The sequence below is a fragment of the Coregonus clupeaformis genome, chromosome 27, assembly GCF_020615455.1.
Source record: "Coregonus clupeaformis isolate EN_2021a chromosome 27, ASM2061545v1, whole genome shotgun sequence".
NCBI lineage: Eukaryota > Metazoa > Chordata > Actinopteri > Salmoniformes > Salmonidae > Coregonus > Coregonus clupeaformis.
The window spans coordinates 5,017,538-5,035,672 of NC_059218.1; the positions used below are offsets into that span (position 1 = coordinate 5,017,538).

At 43.0% G+C, this 18,135-nt stretch overlaps 1 protein-coding gene across 6 annotated transcripts in view; it reads right to left on the bottom strand.

Moving 5' to 3' along the window:
- Positions 1-3,168: 3,168 nt before the first annotated feature.
- Positions 3,169-18,135, bottom strand: part of LOC121541422 (spectrin alpha chain, non-erythrocytic 1) — a 58,973-nt gene continuing 44,006 nt past the window's right edge. For 4 of the 6 annotated variants that reach the window (XM_041850418.2, XM_041850416.2, XM_041850415.2 and 1 more), the window contains 19 exons: positions 17,481-17,495; positions 12,176-12,307; positions 11,766-11,903; positions 11,186-11,290; positions 10,588-10,796; positions 10,199-10,441; positions 9,725-9,956; positions 9,371-9,530; positions 9,102-9,178; positions 8,769-8,978; positions 8,378-8,674; positions 7,402-7,514; positions 6,704-6,721; positions 5,029-5,083; positions 4,740-4,936; positions 4,517-4,570; positions 4,186-4,332; positions 3,827-3,974; positions 3,169-3,572 (listed from right to left, as the gene is read on the bottom strand). In XM_041850418.2, coding sequence (XP_041706352.1) covers positions 3,447-3,572; positions 3,827-3,974; positions 4,186-4,332; positions 4,517-4,570; positions 4,740-4,936; positions 5,029-5,083; positions 6,704-6,721; positions 7,402-7,514; positions 8,378-8,674; positions 8,769-8,978; positions 9,102-9,178; positions 9,371-9,530; positions 9,725-9,956; positions 10,199-10,441; positions 10,588-10,796; positions 11,186-11,290; positions 11,766-11,903; positions 12,176-12,307; positions 17,481-17,495 — 2,676 coding nt within the window. In that variant the 3' untranslated portion in view covers positions 3,169-3,446. The remainder of the gene's footprint in view (positions 3,573-3,826; positions 3,975-4,185; positions 4,333-4,516; positions 4,571-4,739; positions 4,937-5,028; positions 5,084-6,703; positions 6,722-7,401; positions 7,515-8,377; positions 8,675-8,768; positions 8,979-9,101; positions 9,179-9,370; positions 9,531-9,724; positions 9,957-10,198; positions 10,442-10,587; positions 10,797-11,185; positions 11,291-11,765; positions 11,904-12,175; positions 12,308-17,480; positions 17,496-18,135) is intronic. The other 2 variants (XM_041850419.2, XM_041850414.2) reach the window with 1 other exon arrangement.

Sequence of the window (18,135 nt, forward strand, 5' to 3'; positions counted from 1 at the left end):
ATGATGAAAATTACAGGCCTCTCTCATCTTTTTAAGTGGGAGAACTTGCACAATTGGTGGCTGACTAAATACTTTTTTTCCCCACTGTACATTTTTGTTTTCATGTGTGTCATTTAAAGTGTGCACTTGTTTTAAAAGTACGAACAAGAAAATAGACAATTGAACAAGAGAAAAAAAATCATTCTTCAGAATAAAGAAAGCGCCAGAACTTTGCAGATGTAAACTTGTGTCCGTTCTTTTTACTATTACAGGCCACCTCAGCTACAGACTGAGGCCGGTAACACATACAACTTTGCAACCGATCTGATTGACTTCCCCTGCTCTGTTACATCTTTTGATGCTCTTTTCAAAGTGTGGAGAGGTACTCCGCTGTCCGTCTTTCTTTTCCATGATCTAGGCATGCTGAAAGTAAAAGAAAACATGTACCAAAGTTTTACTCCGGGTTAGTTGTAACATATTCTCACAAGTTGTTATTACTAACCCTGACCCTTGCAGCCATTAGCTAAATGTTAAAACTTTAGCATTACTAACTTGCATCAAGCATCTCTACACAGACTGGTTATAAACCTGATATACGTTTGGTGAATGGAACTACAAAGCAGTTGATGCCGTCACAAAAACAAATTTGGTAAAAATAATGTCTTTCTTACCTCAAATTCACATTTCTGGCAATCGAATCTGCAGAGCTTATCACAGGGACTTGCTTTTTCACATAAGAGTTCAGGACTAAACTGAGCATGTGCACAGTGAATCACATGATCCTACCTCGCTCCTGATCGGAGGAATTGCAAGTGTTACAACTATCCCGTGTTATAACCATCCCCGGTCTCCCCTAGTTATACTGTGTTTTGGATGTTGTTTTGGTGCCAAAACCCAGGAACGAACCAATGATATTGATTTTTACCTGTTGATCTTTCTCAAACTGTTTTGTCCAGTTTCTATTGTTCATTTAGAAGTTTGTAGCCAACTCACAGCTATTAATGGATTTTTTTTCAGCTGTAAAACAGTTGCAAAATGCTTTAAAGTACCATTATTCTGTCAATGAATCAAAGTTATGGGGGTGGGGGCAGTTACCCCGTTACTTTAAAAAAACAGCCCTTTTCTAAAAACATTTCATGAAATAACTAAAAAAGTGTCAATTGAAGCCATTTATTTCCATTTATAGTTTATTTGCCTAAGCATGACCTTCATCCACATACCAACTTTTTTCCAAATGTTGCTTTTTTGTGTCAGCAATTAGACATTGTTCTTAGGGGGGCTAGTTACCCCCTAGTACCCTATTGTTATGCTTTTATTGTTGATCTCTGGTAATGTGCGACCAAACCCTGGGCCGGTAGATACCATGCAATCTCTACCGACTCCCTATGATTTTAAAAACAGAGCAGGTGTTGGCCTCTTGCATGTTAATGTCAGAAGTCTATTTCCAAAAATAGACATGATTAGAATATGGGCCAATACGACATGTTGACATAATGGTTTTATCAGAAACTTTGCTAAAGAAATCTGTGTCAAATAACTCGATTTCTATTGATGGGTACACGGTTTTTAGAACTGATCGGATGAGTAAAGGAGGAGGGGTTGTAATTGATGTGAAATCCAAGTTTAACACCTCTGAAATTATCTCGATTACCAAAGCCAAACATTTAGAATTGCTTGCGGTTAAAGTGAACATATTTAAGGACTTCCACATCACTGTAGTCGGCTGCTACATACTGCCCTCGGCTTTGGGAGACTAATTTAACTCTCTGATGTTCTGCGAAAGCTAAATGACTCTGAATTCATTATTTTAGGAGATTCGGAGGCAAATGACTAATGCACTTGATTAAAAGCAACATTGTGCTGCTCTGTTGATTTATCAAAGTCATTTGATTCAATTTACCATTAATTGTTGCTAGCTAGACTCTAACATTGGAGGGGCAGTAAATGGGTTTAGGAGCTATCTTTCTGACAGAACACAATGTGTATATGCTGACAATCACAAGTCTAGCTTTCTTGAGATGAATAGAGGTGTGCCCCAGGGTTCCATTTTAGCTCCTGTGTTGTTCTCAATTTTTATTAATGATCTGGGAAATGGGATGCAACCAGCAAAGTTGCATCTATATACAGATGATACAGTCATATATATTAATGTTCTCCTTCTCTGGTTGAGGCTGTTGAAGAGCTCCAGACTGCATTTCAGTCACTGCAGGCCTCCCTTTATGGTCTCAAACTGGTCTTGAATGTAAAAAACAAACAAATTCATTACCTTTACCAGAGCTCACACTCAGCCAGAGGTATATGGTTGGATGACAAGTTGTCCTTTAAGGTTCAAATGGATAATCTTGTGAGGAAGCCTAAATTGAAATTGGGTTTTTATTTTTTTAATAAGGCTTGCTTATCGCTTATCGCTAGAAAGAAGCTTGTTCGGGCCACTTTTCAATCTGTAATTGATGGTGACTTGTTGTAAATGCATGCAGCCGCCTCTGTCTTACGGAGACTGGACTCTGTTTATCATGCATCCTTGCGCTTTATTACAAATGCCAAGTCACTCACCCACCATGGCACCTTGTACCAAATGGTGGGTTGGACTTCACTTTATATGCGCAGAAAGCTACATTTGTACACGTTCATCTACAAAGTCCCTCTTTACCTCTGTAGTCTGGTCTCCACCACCAGCAGTTACCATACGCTGTCTGCTAGCTGGTTGCTACTTAAAGTCTCCAGGACATTTACAGTATTAGGCAAGACTGCCTTCTCGTCTTGTGCACCAGAGGCATGGAATAGTCTACCACCCATGCTTCATCTAGATATGTTAGTGCCACTGAATGAATAAAACATTTTGATGGAAGACTGTTACAGAGGAGTGTACATTTTTAGGCTGGAACATGTTGTTGAACTGTATTGTTCTATGTTTTAATTCTGTAATGTATTGATTGTTGCTGCCTTCTTGGCCAGGTCTCCCTTGAAAAAGAGACTATGGGTCTCAATGGCCTTCTCCTGGTAAAAAAAAAAAAGGTTAAATAAAAAGTAGTTAAAATGCTTTTGAGATGTTGAAACATCAAATGTGTATTTATTTATTACTCCATAGGTACTGAAGACTGGTTATTCAGACCTCCATTGGTTGTTACTTTTTATACTGAAATAAAACAAAAGTGGATTCATGTTGTAATAAAAGGAACAGAGAACATGTTTCCAGTTCTAACCAGTAGCGTTTATTAAGCACACAGCAGTCCTTATTGTGATGTTACAGCATACCGTCTCTATAGGTTATTAAATCCAGCGAAAGCACGAAAACAGCTAAAACATTCAAATGCCGACATATTCACTAGGCAGTGAAGCACAACGAGTGAGAGATACAGCTAGCTAGATAACTATGGAGTATTCTAGTGTCAGATTCATGCAGTTTCAGACGTGTATTTGTGTGTGTGGGGCAAACGCATCCCGATTGGTCACTGGCAGGCAAGGGATCAGTTGACGAAAAGCGAGCGGGTGAATTCAACAAAGTCGAAGGCCGAGGTCATTTCCCGGCCCTTGCTGTCTAGGTAGGGCTTCATGTGCGAGATGCAGTAGTCTGCCTGTTCCTTGCTCAGGTTCTGAAAGAAGGGGAGAAACAAGAAGAGATGGTAAGTTAGGAGATGGGCAGGTATTTCTTCTCTCAGAGGTTTTATGCACTTTTAAGTTCTGATAAGTTATTTAAGAGCCATTTATAAATGCACAACTTTTGGCTGCAGCTCATATTCATAATTGAAATTCTGGTCCTATTCAATAGCCTCTTTTCCATAACCACTGTGACTGAGAAACAGGCTGGAGCCAGAATGTGGTGTAAGGAAGGTCGGCATATAAGTACCTGGTAGAGCTCTTCCTTGGTGACATAGGGCTTGGCATCGACGCTGAGGGCTCGGAAGGCGCTCTCAATCTCCTCGCTGGACTTTACGTTCTCTGTCTCGCGGCTGATCATGAAGGCCATGTACTCCTGCAAGGACACGTTGCCATCCCTGGAACACACACAAAACCAGTTAGCCATAACCCAAAGAAATATAAACATCAAAATATGAGGCAAACCACTAACACACCCATTCTGAGTAATAATAAAGTAACATTCTTGGGAAGGTTTAATCGTTTTTCAAATAGCATTCCAACAAGTGCTTGGCCTGATGAAAATCCCCAAGTAAAGTTGACAATCTGAATAGAGCTGGGGTTGCTGACCTGTTGGGATCGACCGTGTCGAGGATGGACTCAAACTCGGGGTCTGGTTCTCCCTCCTCCACCATGGGCAGGTCGTAACCCAGCGAGCGCAGACACGACTTGAACTCCTGATGGTTTAAACGGCCAGACTTCTCTTTGTCAAAGTGCCTGGGGAGCAAAGGGAAAGAGAAAATGGTTGAGGTTATTAAGTTCCTTCACCTAAATAAGGACAAAGGGAGAGCTACTTTGCATTTCAGCCTTGCAAGCACCTTTTTCCCATACACTGTCCTGGTTCCTTCACCCAAGCTACTTGGTATGACCAGAAGGTACAGTGAAAATGGCCACCACTCACTTGAACATCATGCTGAACTCCTTCAGGGCATCCTCTGTCACTCCAGTGGTGTTCCTGCAGTGGACAGATACGACAAGATTAGGAATGAAGGAACGCTTTGGCCAAAATATGTTTACTGCTTGAACATCGATAAGGGCTATTAACATGGGAGTTTATAGTGTGTAAGAATGTTTTGTTGTGTTTATACAGTATGTGTGTGTGTGCGTGTCTCCCTCTCTCTGACCTGGCCTGGATCTGCTGCTCCAGGTTGTGCTGCATCCTCATGCCCAGTTGGTCTAGCTGGTCCCACTGTTGGGCCAGGCCCACCGTGCTGTGTTCTGTGTACTTGTTGTCCAGGATCAGGGCTTCCTCCATGGCCGCTCCCAAGTCCTCGATCTTCTTCAGCTGGCTGCGCATGGCCCGGATCTCCTGGTGCTTACGCTACAGAGAGCGAGTGACACACAGGTGAGGCTATGCAATGAAATAGCCAAAATGGTTGTCTATAGCATAAATGACAAGGGTTTCTTTCTTACCTTGGTTGCCTCAAGCTGTGATTCCAAGGTTCCGGACTCTTCTACCATGCAGGACCTAGATGTATACACACAAGTGTCAGGGGACAGGAGAATTCTAGGCTGATCAAATATTGGGATAGGCAACATGCCATAGCCATCAAGATCAGGTGATACAGTCAGTCATACACGCGCAGTTGCAGACAATTACACACAGAGTCCTCACACGCACACACACCAATCTGGTAGTAGGAACCCTTGGATTCTTAACCACAGATACAACTTCATTGCTACTCTATGATTCATTCTCATTTTGATAATAATATCAAATTCATACATTTGACTATACCAGTTGTGCGTCAAGAGATTCCAAACAAATCTGGTAATTTACTAATTGAAACAAATAACCAATGATTTTTGTAAAGAAGCAAAGTAAATATTTGTATGAAACCTCACAACAAATTTCATAGAACATACGGCTGGGAACATTTGGTAAATTAAAAAGGTAAGGAAACAGAAGTACAAAACAGTAGTAAAAACAACAACTGTTTCCTTACTCTCAAAATGTTCAAGGCCATCCATTTCCCTAGAAATGTCACTGGACTTACCTCAAATGGTGTTAAGTTATACAAATTAGAAAACTACGAAGAAAAACTACAAGAAATCCCAAAATACACTGGCCTTTGCACAAAGCCAATCAATCCATGCCAAAGAAGCCAACTGATAGCCGTGGTAATCTACCATGGGAGGTTAGGGCTACAGTGCACAGGGCTGGAAACTACATTTTACCTTGAATCTGTTGTGAATGAAGTGTAACAAATTCAGCTCAGAAAGAAATTACAATGTTTCAAGTACAGTGTCGAACAACATGTTTTGCCATTTCCACCCCTGAATTGGGTGAAATAAAGATTCCCCAAAAGATGGTGAAAGTCACTCCTTTAAAACGCTGCTCAATGTAGCCAGACTTGAAAAGAGTATGCAGACCAATCATGAGGTTGATCTTAGTTTCCAGGGAGCTACATTGCGGTGAAGTTAGTAGAGATGAAACTGAGCACACCGAGCCCAAATGGTGGGTTTTAAAAGTGCATGAAGACACGCAACCAAGAGGGCATGATGGAAGTAACAATGGGAAAAGGAAAAAGGGAGTGAGGGAGATGGTTTGGAAAACCAGGAGAAAAGGGAAAAGACCTTCCGGAAAGATCATCACTGACTTCATACTGAAAGACACGGACAACCCGTCGATAAGCTATGCTATTTAGAGAAGGAAGGAGGAAAAAAAGAGTAAATAATAATAGAAAATAAAATTATACAAAGATGAAAATGTTTTACAAAAAAAAGGAAAAGGCGTTACAGTAATATTACACAATAAAATATGGATTCCCTAGAATATAAGTGAAACCTGGTCCAGTTTTACCTTCAATTTCTTCACGTGGTTACCTGGTGGTTCTATGTAAACAACATGTATGATGCAACATTTTGCCACTGACTTGACACCAAACCTGCAGTGGCTCAACAGCAAACCTAATTGGTGGCAAGCGCCATCACTTCAATCTACCCATCTTTCAGATCACAGACCTTGATTTCATCATCGTCTCATTATATTGATTTGACCCCACTCACACAGTCAGACACACACAAACAAACACACACACACACACACACACACACACACACAGAGACAGTAAAATATTATATTAACCCATCCAGAAGATATGTCCTGATCAGCAAAATGATTCCCAAGCATCAGCGAGGTAGCAGCAAGAGAGACAGAAGGAGCGGGAAAGGGGTGTGGGGGGGAGAGAGAAAGAGACAATGGTTAGAAACACTAGGCATGGGCACATTGGCCATTGCGTGATCACTCTAACAAACATACACACAGAAATACAGTCTGAGCACAGGTACATCCGCAGTATGATCCATTTTCAGTTTGAAACATTTACAGACCACTTGTGTGGTTGTGTAGAAGTTGTAACAGTTCTCCCCATCCACCTACAACCCACAATACACAAATCATGCTTTGCCTGGGGCCTATTCAGTGAGGAGAGACATTCAGAGCATTGCAGACAGAAGTGTGTTGTGTACAATAGAGCATCATGTCGGTTTCATACAACACATCTATCTGCAAATGTTCACTCGTCGCTCCGATGAATAGCACCCTGTTCTCTATGGCCAGAGAACAACAAGGTGGCAGAGAGAGACAGGACATACATTTCTGAGCAGCAGGCACATTTAAAGTCCAGGTAGCTCCATTGATTTCTTATTGGGTAAGGTGATGCATGGACATTTGGATTTAAAAATAGAATGATATTAACAGTCTCCCCATCCCATTCCTAGAATATTCCAATATATCAAATAAGGAGTGCACTGCCTTCCTAGCACAACAGATCCAGACCCTACCTGGTCTCCTGCAGCCACTGGTGGAATGCGTTGGCATGCTGCGCAAACTCCTGCCGCAGCTTGTCGTTCTCCTCCTGCCTCCTCTGCTCCTTCTGCAACTCCAGCTCTCGTTCCTATATAGATGGATTGATGAAGTGCTTCCCAGACAAAATGCAGATTCACTCCCCCAAAATCCACTGAGCCCTTCACAGAAGCCCCTTGTGGGTTCTGGTCAAAAGTAGAGCACTACAGTATACATTTGGAATTTGACACGAGGTTTGCCTGTCCTCAACACTAAGCCTGATCCACAGATCTGTGTTGTATAGCCAACTCATATGGTTGTTGTCGTGCCAATTGGTTGAAGATCAGGGTGAGAAATATACTTTTTGGTTCACCAGCCACTGTGGCAGGTACATGGAAAAATCTAACAGACACTCAGATATCAAGAATCAACAAAGTGCCTGCCCTGCCACAAAATGCTGAGCGATACAGTTGATTTATTATTATAATAATTCAGGGCTCTACGCTGACATTTTTTACAAGGAGTACATAAATTGAAATTTAGGACCACACAAATACATTTAGGAGCACAATAAAAGTATATATCAGTGTTTTAATAATGAAAAAGTGTTCCATGCTCAATCAAGCACAATGTAGCCCCAAATATGAGTACAAAAAAAAAAACGTGGCAACGAGGCACTGTCTTTCTGTCAGAGATGAGAATCTCAATCTCTTCGCTAGCAGCTGACAGTTGCAAACTCAAAGCATGTGAACAAAATGATGTAACTAGCCAAGAAACACAAGGACAAAGTCACACTTCTGCATTTGGGCTTTGGATTAAAATGTTTCCCAAATGCTCTGCGTGATCACCCGCCAACGTGGCTGGTGAAAATCTACCCACATTTGGCAGGTGTTCATTTCCCACCCGGTTGACGATACAGAACAAACAGATCTGGGACCAGACTACCTCCCACCCCTCTTCCCTCTCCCTCATCACCTTGATGATCTTCTGCAGGTTTCTCCAGGTCTCCTCCAGGGCCTCCATGGTGAACCAGGTGTAGGGGTTGGACACCACCTGGTAACTCTTGATCTGCCGGTCCAGCTCGGCCAGCTGGTTGAAGTCGGCCTGTGCCGAGCTCAGCGACGAACGGAAGGCCTCGTGGGCATCGCGCAGTGCCCGGATCTCCTCCAGCGAGTTGCAGCGCACAGGGTCCGTCAGGTCCTCCTCTGCGTTCTCAAACCAGCTATTGAAGGCCGATGCCTTCTTGGCAAAGGTCAGGAAGAGGTCTTCCACCTGGGAAGGGGGGCTCGATTCAGTAAGGTTTGACCGACCATAATATGAACACCAATGATAATGATCTATGAATTGTAGTCATTAAATATCCTACCTTCCTGAAGTGCTCCTGGGCCTCCAGCAGCTTCTTCTTGCGAGCCTGTGAGTTGTCGAGCAGCTGGTTCCAGCGCTTCATGAGTGCGGCGTGGCGGGCTTCGATGGCCTTGGACTGGACGTGCTTGGCCGCCAGCAGCTGGTCCTTGAGGGCCGTGATGTTGGTGATGCCCTCCTGCTGGAAGGCCTGCAGACCAGCGTCAAACGTCTCCTGTAGACCCGAGGAGGGAAGAAGGAACATGAGGCATGGGAGAATGTGTCTAGTTGATGTTTCTGGAACAAAATAGCGGCCGTGGCATCACTCATTTGGGAGATACACATTGCTACACCATACCTGCTTAGTGAGCAACGTCTGCACAGAGGAGAGATCTCGTCCGTAGTCATCAGTCTTCAGGCTATTCTCCTTCTCACCTGCACAAACAACCAGACCATACAGATTGAGTAATGCACTCAAATACACATCAACACTTTCATATTTTGTGAAAACTCATGAAAAATCTGAACATTTAACTTCCGAGTTAATTCACCCTAAAAAAAAAAACTGATGAGCTTAAAGACTGAACACAACAGTAACAGTATTATTGAGAACCCCCTCTCGCGTACCGATCCAGGACTCCACCACGTCGGCCTTCCAGTTGAACTGCAGGAAGGCAGAGTTCTCGTCCAGCTTGGCTTTCCTCATGGCAGCAGCCCTCTCCAGCTCAGACACCTTGCCCCGCAGGGATGTCATCTTGGCTGAGATGCTGTCCACGTGGTGGTTGTTCTAATTGAGGGACAGGGACACGAACACAATATGCATTTAAAATCAGTCTGGGTGAATCGACAACTGGCAAGTCAAGTGAAAATGTAAATTGTAAAAAAAACAACAAAAAAACACTTTCAGTTGGTACCTGGTCTCTTAGTCATAACATATCATTATCATATCATTTGTATGGTCAGTGTTTGGCTGAGACGTACCTTCTTGATGAGCTCGTCTCCGTTGGAACACACATCATTCACTCTGTCCCTGTGCACGTTGAAGTCAGTCTCAAACGCCTCATGCTTCTTTAACAGGCCCTGCACGGCGGCCAGGGTATCCCCGTAGTCTTCGCTTCCCACCAGATTCAGCTTCTCATTAATCCAGGCTTCCTCCTCTTCAACATTCGCAACAAACTGCTGGTATTCCAGCGACTCCTCCAGCCTCTGACCCCTGATCACACATACACAAAAAAAATAACATTATCAATGAATGCCAAAGATAATGGTGTTTCACCTGTGTGTGGTGTGCATGTTCATTTGTGTTAGTGTGTATCAGATCGGGCCGAGACGATACCAGTATTGTGGTAGTATCAGAATGTGTGTGTCAGAATGTGTGTGCGCGTTAGTCAGAATGTGTGTGTGTTAGTGTATGTGTATCACAATGAACCAGTGTGTCTGTGTGTCCAGTCTCACCTGGCTGCAGCCAGGTCCTTCAGCTCGGTCCAGTGCTCCTCAAACTGGCCCAGCCTCTGCTCAATCTCCTCCTGGCCGATGGTGTTGTCATCGGACAGCTTCTTCCCAGTGTCCTGCACAGACTGGATGGCTGGCTCGTGGGCCCCCAACTCAGCTTCCAGCCTCTTGTGTTTCTTCCTCAGATTCTGCACTCCTGTCAAATCACGTCCATAGTCTTCCGAACTCACTAGCAATTTCTTTTCTCTGGATGGAGAACAAAAGAGACGAAGTGAGAAAGAAAAAAGAAGCGGGCGAGTGTGTTAGTAATTGACCTCAATGTCTCAACACCAAAAACACTCCAAGACATTGTCTTGCATCCATTCCTCCACAACTCCAGGGGGAGCTCTTACTTGATCCAAGACTCCTCGTCGTCCAGGTCCCTGAAGAACTGGTGCAGGCGGTGTGACTCGTTGAGCTTGGCGCGGCGGACGGCGGCCATGCTCTTGATCTTGGCGAAGCGTCCGTTGACGGCGTCGCGCTTGTCCTTGACCTGGGTGGGGTCGAAGGCCGTGCTGGCCGTCAGGCTGTCGGCCTGGCCGTTCAGGTCCTTCAGGCGGTCCTGTAGACAGACAGAAAGACGTTCAACGCAAAGCACTAGCCTGTACTGGTGGATACCTTCAGTGATTTGTACAAAAAACATTCAAAGACAGATGTTATGTAAGAATAAGTTCAATAGGCGACACTTGGACAGAGAGGTTTCAATGTCGAACCAAACTGAGGCAGTGTCACCTTTCAGCCAGTCAGCATATAACATGGAAGTGTAAAGATAACGGATTTCAAATATAGCATTTCTCACATTAAGTACATCAAGGACCCCAGCTGAGGCCAGACTTGATCATTCAGCCATTTTCAGGCAAGGCCTTCCCTTGGTCCAACTGAAGAAGCTCAGTCCCATGATGGTGGTGGCTGTAGTTTAACAGCGAGATATGTGAACGTTGGATACATTACCTCATGAGCAGAGATGTCGGCTTCCAGAAGCTGGTGTTTCTTCAGCAGGTTATTGACTGAGGCCAGGTCTTTGCCATAATCCTCAGAGGCAAGAAGGGCCTCGACCTGCAGAGAAAAACAAGAGGAAACAAAAGTAATTTAGTGAACGGTAGTTACTCATCGTCTTTGTTTTCAGAGAGCATTTTTCCCAAATTAAATCTCAGCATCTTTTATTTTATATATTTTTATCTTTACTATAGCACAGGTAGGTGAATGGGTTAACGTGTCAAATCCAACTTTATTTTAAGCCCATTTAAAATCCGTCTAACATTGACTAAATGGCTGGAAACAAACTCAGATGTGATGTATTTTTGGGTGTCTGTTCAGTAAACCAAACCTCTCCTTTTCTAATCTTACTGACTATCTGTGCAGGTCTCAGATGAATCCTATTAAACATCAGGGTTTTCAGTACTGAGTATACGATTTCTCATCACAGACCAAATATCAGCATCTTTGACTTCTGAGAATTGTGTGGTGGATGGTGGAGGAATGTGGTGGATTTCACGAAAGAAGTCTAAAAAAAATTGTCATTTGTTTTTACCTCAGATAGCCAGAAGTCAAAGTCCTTGATGCCAGTGTTGAAGTTCTGCTGCTTGTTGGCTTCCTTGAGCTTCTGGCTCTTCTCTGCTGACTTGTTCACCAGGAACTGCCACTGCTCATCCAGAGCACCGAGACGTGACTAAAGAAACACATGCACAGGTTAGATACCCAGTTGTGGACTAGTGACAAAAACAGTAGATGCTGAACAAGGCAAGAACTAGTTCACGTTGCTTGAGTGGCATAGGATGAGAACGTATTTAACATTTGTCTGCAATATGATCACCATGTTTTTCCTCAAAGGCTTTCGTCCTTGAAGTGGCTTTGTAGGTGTATGTAAAGAACGTTTTTATACTTACAATTATAAGGTGTGTGTATAGCTACAAGTATGATGTTTAAAGACAGTGTGTGTACCTGAACTGCGTCCTCACTGCCGGCGCAGGCCCCTCTCTGGATGAGGGCGTTGCCCGTGTCGATGACCCCGCGGATGCGGTCTGCGTTGGCATGCAGCTCCGCCTCGAAGGCCTGGTGCTTCTGGTGCTTACTCTGTGAGAGCAGGCAAGAGAAGGAGGGAAGAGAGGGAGTGAGAACCATGGAGTTATTGAGAGCCAGTGGGTTGGTGCTGGATGGGTGACATCTCCCTTAGATTGTGTGAAAACACCCTCCGGTAGGCTACTTAGAAATTATGTGTTGGTAAGGGTTGATGTACAATTGAAAAGGCAATTTAGTCATTTAGCAGATGCTCTTCTATAGAATAAGTGCATTCAAATAAAGAGGCAGTGCATTCGGAAAGTATTCAGACCTCTTGACTTCTTCCACATTTTGTTATGTTACAGCCTTATTCTAAAATTGATTAAATCGTTTTTTCCCCTGTCATCAATCTACACACAACACCCCATAATGACAAAGCAAAAACAGGTTTTTAGAAATTTCCGCAAATGTATATAAAAAGTATTCAGACCCTTCACTCAGTACTTTGTTGAAGCACCTTTTGCAGCGATTACAGCCTTGAGACTTCTTGGGTATGATGCCACAACCTTGGTACATCTGTATTTGGGGAGTTTCTCCCATTCTTCTCTGCAGATCCTCTCAAGCTCTGTCAGGTTGGATGGGGAGCGTTGCTGCACACCTATTTTCAGGTCTCTCTAGAGATGTTCGATCAGTTCAAGTCCGGGCTCTGGCTGGGCCACTCAAGGACATTCAGAGATTTGTCCCGAAGCCACTCCTGCGGTGTCTTGGCTGTTGTTGTCCTGTTGGAAGGTGAACCTTTACCCCAGTCTGAGGTCCTGAGCACTCTGTAGCAGGTTTTCATCAAGGTACTCTCTGTACTTTGCTCTGTTCATCTTTGCCTCGATCCGGACTAGTCTCCCAGGCCCTGCCGCTGAAAAACATCCCCACAGCATGATGCTGCCACCACCATGTTTCACCATAGGGATGGTGCCAGGTTTCCCAAAGACGTTACACTTGGCATTCAGGCCAAAGAGTTCAATCTTGGTTTCATCAGACCAGAGAATCTTGTTTCTCATGGTCTGAGAGTCTTTAGGTGCCTTTTGGCAAACTCCAAGCGGGCTGTCATGTGCCTTTTACTGAGGAGTGGCTTCCGTCTGGCCACTCTACCATAAAGGCCTGATTGGTGGAGTGCTGCAGGGATGGTTGTCCTTCTGGAAGGTTCTCCCATCTCCACAGAGGAACTCTGGAGCTCTGTCAGAGTGACCATCGGGTTGTTGGTCACCTCCTTGACCAAGGCCTTTCTCCCCCGATTGCTCAGTTTGGCCGGGCGGCCAGCTCTAGGAAGAGTCTTGGTGGTTCCAAACTTCTTCAATTTAAGAATTATGACGCCACTGTGTTCTTGGGGACCTTCAATGCTGCAGAATTTTGTTTTTACCCTTCCCCAGATCTGTGTCTCGACACAATCCTGTCTCGGAGCTCTACGGACAATTCCTTCGACCTCATGGCTTGGTTTTTGCTCTGACATGCACTGTCAACTGTGGGACTTATATAGGCAGGTGTGTGCCTTTCCAAATCATGTCCAATCAATTGAATTTACCACAGGTGGACTCCAATCAAGTTGCAGAAACATCAAGGATGATCAATGGAAACAGGATGCACCTGAACTCAATTTCGAGTCTCATAGCAAAGGGTCTGAAGACATATGTAAAGAAGGTATCTGTTTTGTATTTGTAATACATTTGCAAAAAATTCTAAAAACCTGTTTTCGCTTTGTCACTATGGGGTATTGTGTGTAGATTGCTGAGGATTATATATTTTTTTAATCCATTTTACAGTAAGGCTGTAACGTAACAAAATCTGGAAAAAGATCAAGGGGTCTGAATACTTTCCAAAGGCACTGTATATATTAGAATAGCACTTTTTACAATATGCTTCATAAGTGGCAGTCCTTTTTCACGTATATGTTTATGTTTGTACGTGGAGAGTGAATATCCCCTATTTGGGGCTATTGACTATTCAGGGCTCGACATTAACGCTTGTCCGCTTGCCCGAGGCAAGTAAAATAAAATGTTGGACAAGCAGATTATAGATTTCAGTTGTTCGAATGGACAAGTTTTTAAAAAAACACGCAAAAATCAAAATATCAAACAATTAGGCTACTCCGATCATAATTGGATTAAAGTGTCCTCCGGATGCGATGTTTTGTTCACTGTCCTCCCAATCTCTGAAGATCGCATCAGAGTATAATTATTGTAGGCCTTCATTGACAGGCACGAGCAGTCTTTCAATCATGCAGTCGCGAGATGTGTTTTTGAGATCAAAGCGAGCCGCATTTGCACATTTGTTGATAATAATTGTTAGTGAGTTATTTGCCCAGTTATAGCTCGTTTTTGGTCAGCAATTAAAATTATGAAAAAGTAATGGTGTGTGCACGTCACCTGCATGTGTACAAATGGGCCATTGCCAGAGGAGAGAGAAAGTGCGCGAGAGAGTCATTTGCGCAGCAGGTAAAACAGACTAACTAGATAACCAGCCAAAACGACACAATGTTTTGAATTGGCTGGTTATCTTGCTTGTTAACTATTTACCTATTAGCATGCATTAATGTCATTGTCATGTTCGATGTCCTAAAATAACTTTACACCGGCACTAGTGTATAACCGCAAATGGCCAACACGCAGTTGATACGGGTACGCAGTTGATGAAACAAATGCTGCATATTCCGGTTGTAAAACAGTCTCTCAAGCACTCAAAATTGGCTAGGATTCTCCTCTATTCAATACTGGCCATGTAATTCTGACAAAGTAAAAAAAAAAAAAAAACTTAGAATAGCCTAATTGTCAAGTAACTCATCTGCTATCAAGATCTCCAGGAGATGACTGTAAGACAACATCCACACATGTAGTGAAAAAAAATGAACAAAGATAAGGTGAAATTCAGACACCACCAAATGAGGACAGACAATGTGTCGGACTGACTTCTACAGGACAAGACACACCAAGGTGACAAACAAAATGGAGATGGAACGGACCCACAACGAGCCCGCGACAAAATACAGAAGAGGGGGTCTTTTCAAAACTCATTCCACACTTTGTTTTTACACAACCAGGGATTGAGAGGGGAAGAGAGCGGACAAAACACTTATGCGAGGTGTCGGAGCTATCCTTGAAGTTACTGCTTTTGCGGCTAAAACGTGGTTTTTGGTTACAACCATGACTGCTGCTAGCTTACAAAAAAGGCGAGGCACATCAATCTCGGTCTCTCATGTTTATATACATTTGTCAAGATTTATAGGATTTTTTTGTTTTTTAAGCAACAATATGTGGAGCAAGTTTGAAGATGACCTAACCGCAGACAAACAAACCAAAAAATATATACAGTGGGGGAAAAAAGTATTTAGTCAGCCACCAATTGTGCAAGTTCTCCCACTTAAAAAGATGAGAGAGGCCTGTAATTTTCATCATAGGTACACGTCAACTATGACAGACAAAATTAGAAAAAAAAATCCAGAAAATCACATTGTAGGATTTTTAATGAATTTATTTGCAAATTATGGTGGAAAATAAGTATTTGGTCAATAACAAAAGTTTCTCAATACTTTGTTATATACCCTTTGTTGGCAATGACACAGGTCAAACGTTTTCTGTAAGTCTTCACAAGGTTTTCACACACTGTTGCTGGTATTTTGGCCCATTCCTCCATGCAGATCTCCTCTAGAGCAGTGATGTTTTGGGGCTGTCGCTGGGCAACACAGACTTTCAACTCCCTCCAAAACTTTTCTATGGGGTTGAGATCTGGAGACTGGCTAGGCCACTCCAGGACCTTGAAATGCTTCTTACGAAGCCACTCCTTCGTTGCCCGGGTGGTGTGTTTGGGATCATTGTCATGCTGAAAGACCCAGCCACGTTTCATCTTCAATGCCCTTGCTGATGGAAGGAGGTTTTCACTCAAAATCTCACGATACATGGCCCCATTCATTCTTTCCTTTACACGGATCAGTCGTCCTGGTCCCTTTGCAGAAAAACAGCCCCAAAGCATGATGTTTCCACCCCCATGCTCCACAGTAGGTATGGTGTTCTTTGGATGCAACTCAGCATTCTTTGTCCTCCAAACACGACAAGTTGAGTTTTTACCAAAAAGTTCTATTTTGGTTTCATCTGACCATATGACATTCTCCCAATCCTCTTCTGGATCATCCAAATGCACTCTAGCAAACTTCAGACGGGCCTGGACATGTACTGGCTTAAGCAGGGGGACACGTCTGGCACTGCAGGATTTGAGTCCCTGGCGGCATAGTGTGTTACTGATGGTAGGCTTTGTTACTTTGGTTCCAGCTCTCTGCAGGACATTCACTAGGTCCCCCCGTGTTGTTCTGGGATTTTTGCTCACCGTTCTTGTGATCATTTTGACCCCACAGGGTGAGATCTTGCGTGGAGCCCCAGATCGAGGGAGATTATCAGTGGTCTTGTATGTGTTCCATTTCATAATAATTGCTCCCACAGTTGATTTCTTCAAACCAAGCTGCTTACCTATTGCAGATTCAGTCTTCCCAGCCTGGTGCAGGTCTACAATTTTGTTTCTGGTGTCCTTTGACAGCTCTTTGGTCTTGGCCATAGTGGAGTTTGGAGTGTGACTGTTTGAGGTTGTGGACAGGTGTCTTTTATACTGATAACAAGTTCAAACAGGTGCCATTAATACAGGTAACGAGTGGGGGACAGAGGAGCCTCTTAAACAAGAAGTTACAGGTCTGTGAGAGCCAGAAATCTTGCTTGTTTGTAGGTGACCAAATACTTATTTTCCACCATAATTTGCAAATAAATTCATAAAAAATCCTACAATGTGATTTTCTGGAATTTTTTTTCTCAATTTGTCTGTCATAGTTCACGTGTACCTATGATGAAAATTACAGGCCTCTCTCATCTTTTTAAGTGGGAGAACTTGCACAATTGGTGGCTGACTAAATACTTTTTTTCCCCACTGTATATGGAAGCCACAACCAGCAACTACAAGAAGTGACATTTGCTAAAATGGAAACAACTACAGTCATATACAAACATGTGCATTGATGGCACAAGATGGGGGAAAATGAACACGTATAAAACCCATACAAAAAAGAAGCGGGCACTCGCGAGTGCGGATGAACACATAAAATAGACGGACGGGATGGCATTCTACAAACGTATCTACAACAGACAAGGCAACAGACACGGACACGTGACAGAAAAACCTACTTTGGATGTTAGTTTAGCGGACACACTATTCAACTTACCAGCAGCTTGGACAGCTATAAACGAGACAATAAAAACAGAGGAGAGAATCAGTCCCATATAGACACACATGGGGGTTGGTTCAGTAGTTACAGGTAAGGGGGCATTGTAGTCATTAACAGGGAGCACACAATACATTTACACAGTATTACACTGCAGTATTGAAACCACTGACAAGTTAGATGTCATTTAACTTATATTTACAAACTCTCACCCTCCCCCAAAATCGGTTTACCATCTTTTGAAACAAAAATAAAATGCCTTGTAGGCCTTGTGGTATTCAAGGTTGCGGAGGAATTACAGTGGGGTCGCCAAATGTTTAATATAAATACATACCAAAAAAATTATGGCAATATACAAATGTATTTGAAAAATAAAATGTTAGAGTAAATGTATTTATTGGTTCTCTTAATTTTAATAAGAGATTAAATGTAATGAATTGAAGGTTATTTGTTGATGTAAAAATCAACATTTACCAATATTAAGGTTAAACCGTTAGATTTGGAGTGGGGTCGCCAGAAATTCTGGTGAAAGAAATAGGGTGTTCCAAGTCGGTAATTGATCATGATCTTTTGATCAAGTCAATGTGCCTCATCTGACAAGAATAAAAAAGTAAAAGTTGCCCCTAACCACTGATCAGATATTTGTTATCCTACT